Source organism: Sorex fumeus, unplaced genomic scaffold (assembly GCF_029834395.1).
Source record: "Sorex fumeus unplaced genomic scaffold, SorFum_2.1 ptg000077l, whole genome shotgun sequence".
NCBI classification, from domain to species: Eukaryota; Metazoa; Chordata; class Mammalia; order Eulipotyphla; family Soricidae; genus Sorex; species Sorex fumeus.
In genome coordinates, this window is record NW_026606134.1 from 1,836,510 (window position 1) to 1,845,437 (window position 8,928).

At 50.7% G+C, this 8,928-nt stretch overlaps 1 protein-coding gene across 1 annotated transcript in view; it reads right to left on the bottom strand.

The window, feature by feature from the left end:
* The window catches only part of FAM184B (family with sequence similarity 184 member B), a 103,345-nt gene extending 97,693 nt beyond the window's left edge, over positions 1 to 5,652 (bottom strand). Inside the window, exon 1 of the mRNA XM_056130370.1 lies at positions 5,290 to 5,652. Within this exon, the coding sequence (XP_055986345.1) occupies positions 5,290 to 5,406 (117 nt within the window). The 5' untranslated portion in view covers positions 5,407 to 5,652. The remainder of the gene's footprint in view (positions 1 to 5,289) is intronic.
* Between the last annotated feature and the right edge of the window lie 3,276 nt (positions 5,653 to 8,928).

Sequence of the window (8,928 nt, forward strand, 5' to 3'; positions counted from 1 at the left end):
CCAATCTGGACCAGCCCTGTGCAAGGCAAGAGACTTAACCCCTGGGCTATTCCTCTTGCCCCAGAAGTATCCCTTTCAGAATAAACTTGAGTTCAAATCCACTTGAGTTTGAAATTGTTAATTCTTTGTTCTTAATATGTAGGATTTTATATTTGATGACTGATCTTCATAACAACATCCCCAGACTCCATCCCTACCAGGCCTTGGCAGTCCTTGGTAAGGCCCTGGAACATGGGAAGACTCAGCACCCACAAATCCTGATTGAACCGTACATGACTTTACACTCTACAGCTTCCCCTGGAAGAAGAACGAATGATCCGCTCACGGCCCCTAGAGCCACCCTCCTCCCAGCTTAGAGGCTTCTCAGACAGGGAGCTACTTTAGTGAGGGCAAAACTGATGCCATGACAAGCTACAGCTAACATTAAGTCTCAGATAAGTCTCAGTTTCCAAAGCAGGACTTGCGGAGTCCTGGTAAACTGGTAAACTCCCAGTTGAGTAATTTGCCAAGATAAGGAATTGGGCAGTTGGGTCTGGCGGGTCATGAGGGGTCCCTGTACCCTCCTTAGAAACTACTACTCACCGTTGCCTAATTGCTGACCACCATTGTAATAGGGCCAATGATAAAAATAGATCAGTGTATAAACCACTCTTAGCTCTGAACCCTATATTAACCACTTGTGCTTTGGAGTCGGGGTCCTTGTCAAGACTCCATTGTGTTGGATGAGACTTGAACCCTAGCTCGAGCTAGGACTGGCTCAGGCTAGTAATAAAGTTCCTTTGCTTTTGCATTATTGTGTGTGGACTTGATCTCTCCACAGTTGGGGATCTGAAACTTGGGCAGATCACTTTCTACTACATTTTCCCAAACTCTTCAATGTTGAATTCATCACCAAATCTGTGTGTTGGGTCTTCAGGAAAGTCCAGTAAACAAAATACTTTATTACTGAACTAAAGGGAATACAAGGCCAAGGTTGGAAGGTATTGTGAGAGCAGAAGATTGTATGGCCAGATAGAGGGATATTGATATTGACTGGCTAGAATGTTCTGAGCTGGATTCTGGATAACCTGTCTGGAGGCCAAACCTGGCAGTGCTTAGAGCTATTCATGGCTCTGTGCTCAGGAGTGAGAGTTGGGGGAACCATAGGTGGCACTAGGGATTCAAACCAGGGTCGGCCACGTGCAAGGCAAACGCTTTAACCTCTGCAGTCCCAGGATTTGGGCACAACGCTGATTTAGGGCAGCTTTCCCCTCCAGGACCACACCTAATCCCATGACAGTGAGGGCACCTGTGAAGAGTAGGATGTGTCCTTCTACAGGCACCGATAGGAAGGCACAGGGAAAGGAGAGAGCTCTCTATGCAGACCAGTTTCTAAGCTCAGCGTGTCCATCGGCCTTCCTCCTTGCACGGGGAGACAGTGCAGGCGGTTTAGTGAGGCCACACACCAGCATGAGGTTCTGGGTCTCCTGATTCTATCAATGTAACACCAGTTTGAAGACAGGAAAGAATGCAGAGCTGCTCACGGCAGGATTCTTCCTTTTTCAGTTAGACACAGCACTTCTGAGCAGAACCGCTGCACACGCAAAGGGTAAGTGTTTCACGGGGTGGGGAAGACGACCGACAACGGAGGGCCCAAAAGACCTGGCACCCATGCAGAAGTCGTGGGCACAGATCTGCCCTCAAGAGGCTTCCGACAGACAGCAGAGCGCTCTTGGGGAGGGAATGCCTGGTGCTTGGTGCTTGCTGCCTCTGGCACCAAGAGGACGCTCCTATCCTGGGTACTTCTCTGGGGACAGCTCCAGAGGCGAGGTACATGACGGGCTCACCCTGCTTTTGTGTGTTGCACGCACAATGTTTATTATTGCTGTTTTTTTCCCCCTCCCACAAAGCCTCTGTCAACCAAAAGATAACTCACTGACAGCTCAGAGTATGTTGAGCATTTTTTTTCTTTTTGGGTCACACCAGACTATGTACAGGGGTTACTCCTGGTTTTGCACTCAGGAATTACTCCTGGTGGTGCTCAGAATCGAACCTGGGTTGGTGGCATGCAAGGAAAATGCCCTACCCGCTGGACTATCGCTCCAGCCCCACATTTTCCAGCAATAAAATATCTATTCTTTTTAGCTGTCAAGGCCACTCCAGACAGTGAGGGTCCAGTGGTGTTGGGAACCAAACCTAGAGTCCGTGCTCTGTCTAAGACAGGGCGCTCGAAGATGGCTCAGGTGAGGGCCTTCACCACTTGAGTCACTTTCTTTCTTCCAAAAGATTTTTTTTTGAGGAGGGGGTTCTCCCTAGCCATGTGCAGGGTGCCACAAGCAACCAACCTGACCAGATAGCTCAATGCTAGGAGCTAAGGTCCTGTTGCTGGCGTCTGACAGTTCAGGGGTGCTGAGGGCCCCCAGGGCCAAACCCAGGGAAGCTGGGGACGGGGTTCCAGGGCATGTCTGAGAATGTTGGTAGGGATGTAATGCAATGGAAATAGCCTAAAACAAGATTATGGTTGTGGCTCAGCAATGATATGAAGTTATGAATTTATGAAAATCTACTGAGTTGTACACCCCAAACAGTTGACTTTCATGAAATGGAAATTTGGAAATCATATTGCAATGAATCTGTGAGAATAAAAAAGTGACCAGACTTAGAAAGGAAGAATGGCAAGCTCAGACATGGAGATATAGAATGATTCAAATTCTAAAACCTAACAGATTGAGCCACCTCCAGACTGGACCTGGTTGACTGGCAAAGGGGGAATTCACAGGGATGTGGCCCAGGGACAAAAAAGAAGCATTTCAGGATTTGGTGTGAGGTTGCTCCTACACCTAACAGGAAGTCCAGATAAGTGGTTGAAGGCAATAGGAGAGAAACGGTCTTGGAAGACAAAAAAAATCCTTGATGGCTTTTCAGAATTAATGAGAGCATGTGAGTTTTCAATAAAGAAAAAGAAAATCACCAGCATCTAGAATGTTCTAATGAAACTGATGAACATCAAAATAAACAAACATAAGTAATCAATGCCAGCAAGAGAAAAGACATATTATCCACACAGGAATGAAAATCAGTCTGGCAGTGGGATTATTACCAGGAAAACAGCACCAGAAGACAAAGGAGCACAATCACCATTGTACTATGGGGATATAACTAGAATTTGACACCCAAATGAATGAATACCCCAAATGAGGGCCAAAGAAAGACATTTTCAAACAATATGCGTAGAATTCCCTGCTGCACCAAGACCCCCGCAGAAAGAACTATTACAGGAACTTTAATACACGGCTATATTAGTATTTACCATAAATGCACATGTATTAAATGTGGAGAAAATTGGAAAAACAACTAAAGCCTACAGAAGTATTAACTATAAATAGAAAAAAAGCTGACATGCAAACAGTAGCCCAAAGAGAGGTGGCTTATCCAGGTTGTGGCTAAAGATAACAAGAGGCACCAGGTAACCAGGCTCCATCCTGATGTCCAAGGCAGAATATAGTTTGAGAAACGCTCCTTTGACGGGGCCAGGGTCTCTTCAGTATCGCATCCTCAGAGTCTGAGATGTGCAGTACATGCTAATTGGAGCAACGGTCACCACTGTCATCCTAGCCTGGTGGGGCTGTCACTCTGCACGGAAAGCAGTCACGTCTCGCTCAGTCTCATGCCACTGAAGTCTGCCCGGGTGCCTGGCACACGAAGGAGCTTTGAGCTCAGTGAATTCAAACAGAGCCCAAGGACCGCGCCGTCCATTGAAATCTTTCCTAACTGTGCCTACATGCCATGACCCACCCTTTGTACTTCCAAGGCCTGCAAACTCAGAAACACCCAATTTAGCTCCTGATTACACAGAAGTGTCTTTTAGTTTTTTCTCTCTCCATTTCAAACCTTGTTTCCCTCCCCTCCCCAACAATTTTAGGTTTTTTTTTTTTTTTTGAAAATAGAAAAGAGGCCTTTTACACATGTTTAGCGCTTTGAATTAGTACTTTGGGGCCTGGGGGTGTGTCGCTATTTAGATGAATGTAGACTGCCAGGGCGCCCAAGGGGGACCCGCCTTTCCCCCTTTCTATCCTCAATAAAGAGAGCCCTGTCCTGAGAAGATGGGGGTGTTTGGAGCTAGAGGTAGGAAGGCAAAGACAATGAAGTTCTGGGAGGGCAGGGAGGAGGCAGCTACTAGCCAACACCGAGCCTGTGCTGTCTTCCTTCTGGCAGAATGGGGAGGAAAACCTGCCAGGGACTCTGCTGGCGGGGCGGGGAGGGGAGGGAGGAGGCGGGGGTGTGGGGAAGAGAGAGGGAGCCCCAAGGTCCCCTACCCGCGGGGCAGAACCTGATCACACGTACCCTCGGGGCACTACCGGTCTGCTCTGTCTGCTTGACAGCAGGAGCTGACGGTGCGAGCACAGGAAACCCTTCAGGGGAACAGCCAAGCCGCCCCCCGGGAGGCGTGTATGAAGGACCGCGAGGGCTGCAGTCTCCATCTGCAGCTCCGACCCGGCGACCCGAACGCCAGGGATGCGGGGAGCGTTCCCAAAGGGACGGGCACCCCCCCTGCTCTCCCCGGGGATGCCGGACCGGGCTCTCCCGCGGGGCTGGGGCGAGGAGAGCCGGGCTGACCTCCCAAGGTCCTTGGTGATCCCCTTAATCCGAGCGGGACTCGCGCTCCTCCCCCTCGGGCGCACCTCCCCGCGTCGCTCCCCAGTTTGATAGTAAGTGCCCGGGCCGCCTTCCAGCGCGGCGCCACGCAAGCCGCTGGCAGGCTACACACGACTCCAGCATTCGTGGCAGGAAGGAGATGAATCAAGCGTGGAAGAGCAGCCCGCAGGACCGGCCGGCTGCAAAGGACGGCGATGAAGGGAAGCCAAACATTCCAGGCACGGTCACTAGAGCGGTGGCAGCGAGGGGCGAACCCGGCACCCCCGTCCCCCCACGCACGCACACACACAGATACACACACACACACACACACACACACACGCACCAACACACACACGCACCACCCCGGGCAGCACCGATGCCGCGCGAGTCCCCGGGCCAGCTCGGGAGCACCGGCTCCGGAGCACCGGCCACCTGCTCCGCGTTTCCTCGGCCCGACTCTCCGTCTCGGCGGCTCGAAGGCAGGTGCCTCCGAGGTCAAGTCCACCGGGGTTTCGGCTCGGTTCCCTTACGAGCTGGCCTGGGGCACAAAGTTCCCGCCCGAAAGCACCCGGAGGTGTTGGGGGGGGGGTGTGTGTGTCGGGGGTGGGGTGGGCACCCCGCACTCCCTCCCGGGCCCGGGCCGCCGGTTCCGCGGCACCTCGCCCGCCTTACCTTGGTGAGCTGGGCGATCTTTTTGCACATCTTCACGTGCATGTCGGGGTCGTCGCAGTCCATCCTCCAGCCGGCGCCCCCCGGAGCGTGGCTTTGGCCGTGGAGCGCAGAAGCCATCGCGGCAGCGCGCCCGCACCCGGGGCCAGGCTCCCGTTGGAGCGTGTGCGCGGGCGTGTGCGCGCGGGGCGTGCGAGTGGGGGGCGCGGGCTCGGGGGCACTGCAGTCCCGCCGCCCGCCGGCTCTGCGGGGGCCCGCCCCCTGCGGCTCGGGCTGCCAGGCCGTTCGCCCCGCGCGCTGGCTGGCACGGCGTGCCCGGAGAGATGGGCGCGCTCGGACACGTGGGTGGCGCCCGGCCCGCGACTCGGCGGCGACCGTCCCCGCCCGTTGGCGGGCAGCCCCAAGCCCAGCGGGCCAAGCCGGCCGCGGCCTGGGGCAGCTCCCCGCACCTGGGCGCATCTGGGGAGGAGCCCCTGGCCATGTGCTCCGGGGCGAGGAGCTGGACCCACAGAGCTGGGGGCTGGCGCGGGCGCGCTCCGCCTTGGGGCTCGGGGCTGAGCCGCCTTGCACGGGTCGGGGTGGCGGGACCCCACGGGCGGGGCGTGCAGGTGAAAGCGAGTCTCAGGGACGGCCGGAGGTGCGGGGTTGCCAATGGGAAGCCCCCCCCCCACCCTTCTTCTATCTTGGGGAGTGGCCTGGGCGTTGTGGGAGATCGTGGAACAAAAGGAAGAAATCGAACGGGGCTGTCCAGGAGCTGGGAAGGGAAGTCTGCGAGGAGAAAGCACGGACTGTAGTGTAAAGAGGGGCCCAGCGGGAAAGCCCGCAGAGGTGGGAAGCTTGGGAAAGGAGGAGTTGAAGAACAGACGGAATTTAAGTCTGAGGACACCAAGCCCAGTGCAGAGACTCATTCACGCGCTAGACCTTGGGCCGCTTGGAGCTTCAATCCAGTTTCATTTCGGGTTAAGAGCTGCTTCGGAGAGTGGAAGGGATCAGCAGGCCAAAAATGTCTTGGTGGCTCACATTCTCTGGTTTCAAACCGTAAGCTTTTTTGGCTGAGTGACAGCATCCTGGCTGCATCTCCCCACAGTGTGAATTATGGCTTGATCACAGCAAGCAATCTGCCTAGCTAATATATTTCAGTTTATTATTATCAGGCTGTGGTCAAGTTTTCATCTTGATAAACAACACAAGCACGCTTCTAAGGGTCCAACCCTCCACCCTGTAGGTGACAACACTCATTTTTATAAAATACAAGTCTGTAATGACAAGCAGCTATTGTACCTGAAACTGTATCTGAAACATAACTGAATTCTAAATTGCTGACTTTTACCCTACATAGCTGAGGCCAACCATTATTCTTTTGGCACCTCATTTTATCTATTAGTATCTTTTTTTTTGTTTTGCATGGTAAATGCCATTGAAACTACTTACTGAAATGCCTGACTCCTTAGGCCAAAAGCTTGGCTGAAGGGCGGCTGGGTAGAGATGGGAGGAACGGGTAAAGACAGGTGGAGCCTGAAATACACATTTTAAACAAGCTCCCTAGGAAATTTTGAATTTCACTGACAATTTTCAGGAGTCTTTTAAGAGATACCACATTTTACAGGAATTCAATTCACGGCATTACAAAATGGAAATAAGCCTTTTGGGTCCGGAACTTGACCAGAAGTTGTTCACCATGTGGGAAAACTGCACCATCAAAGGCTCATGTTATTTGTTTCCTGTATTGAGTACTGGAACTGACATATTCATGGTGAATTCTATCAATCTGTGTGTGGGTTATGCCACAAGATTAAGCCTACCAGTTTCTGTATCTATATACATAGGATTTATCTTTCAAACTCACTGCTGTGAAATCAGACCAATTTTTTAAATGTCTACATACACTTTTGAAATTAGGAACTTCAACACAGAACCATGAATACTATAAAGAAAAAGGCATTTAGGTCTGAATAGGATGGAAAATCCTCTGGATTGTCATTTATACACTAAAACTTGGGCAGACATAACTTCAAGTTTTCATGGCTTTAGGCCATACCTGGCAGTATTCAGAGATCACTCCTGGTGGGTAATCACGGGATGACACATGGTGTCAGGGACTGAACCTTGGTCAGCAGCATGCAAGGCAAGTGCCTTGACCCCTGGACTGTCTTTCCAGGCTCAAACTTTAGTTATTTAAATATGACCTCCCTATATCCAGAGGTCAAAGTATTTCTAGAGAACTACACTTTCTGGACAATGAAGGCACTGGGAATACCCAGTTATCTATCAGGCCTGGCTGGACCACACTGCTGTAATGCAGATACCAGAAACAGGTCTGCAGTGGCAGGGATTTAGTAGTAGGTCCTTCTATACTGTTAGGAATGGAAAAAGAGGGCAGAAGAGGATTAAGCACCGGGCAAATCTGGGGATGGAAGAAGATTTAGACTGTTCACTGTGCTATATGCCTTGGGCTCATGCTCCTTCTTTTCACTTGACAGACTAGGAATAAAGCACAAAAGTCTAGGTATCCAGTTTTATAGATGTACTTACATGTGGGTCTGGTTCTATCTGACTTCAAAAGCTGTTCTTACTAGAGCTAAAAAATGCTGGCAGATAGATTTAAAAACCTGTTGACTTTCCCCCTTCAGTTATAGAAGTATAAGCATCTTGCCAAAGTTTTCTGTAATAACACAGAAGATATACATAAGACAAAACCATCCAGTCAAGAAAAATTTCAGTTCAAATGTGTCCTATTTTGGAAAAGATCCTTCCAAAATCCCTAAGATGTTCCCAAACATCTAGAAAATCTTTTGTGAATATACAGCACTGAATTTTTTTCTATTAACCAATAACCCGCTCAAGCAAATCGATGAACAACGGGAAGACAATGCTACACTGCTACCCAATGTAAGACTTGTGTTAACGAAGAAGTACGTATTGAGTATTCCATTATATAATGCTTCGTGTTTATAATGCATGTTTTTATTGAATTATGATATTCAATCAAGCACGCAACAGGGATGGAGACGTTACTGGCACCCGCTCGAGTAAATCGATGAATAACAGGCGATCAAGTGATCAAATTCAATAATAAAGTACAATCCCCCAAAAAGTATTATGAAACTCATTAAGTATAAGCTTGTGTGAAATATTGATGTTACGTACAAAAGAAGACCTCCAGGACCAGCCACCACCATGCTGAGACCACTCTCCGCACACATGAAGGTACTGGCAGAGGGACAAAGCCACGCGGGTTCCGGGGCCGAGATCTCCACGCCTACTCGGACTGGAGTCGAGCATCCTCCACCCAGATCCTCCAAATTCCAGTAGGCGGGGGTCACACCCACCACCTGGCCCCCTGGCGCTGTGTAATCCCATCAACGGCCAAGACTCAGAGACTATAAAATCCAGCTCCCGGAACCGCGCGGCCGCATTTGCGGCCGCACGACATCTTATCAGAACATCTTTTTATGATATCTTATTATCTCATTCCTACTCTGGACAAACTTGCAGGCTATCGCATATAGCCTGCCCACAGGGCAGAGTCTGGCAAACTCCCAGTGGCGCACCAAATATGCCAAATACCAGTAACAATGATGGGTCTCATTCTCCTAAAGAGCCTTGAATATAATCTCAGGGCTAGGATGAAAGAGACGTTAC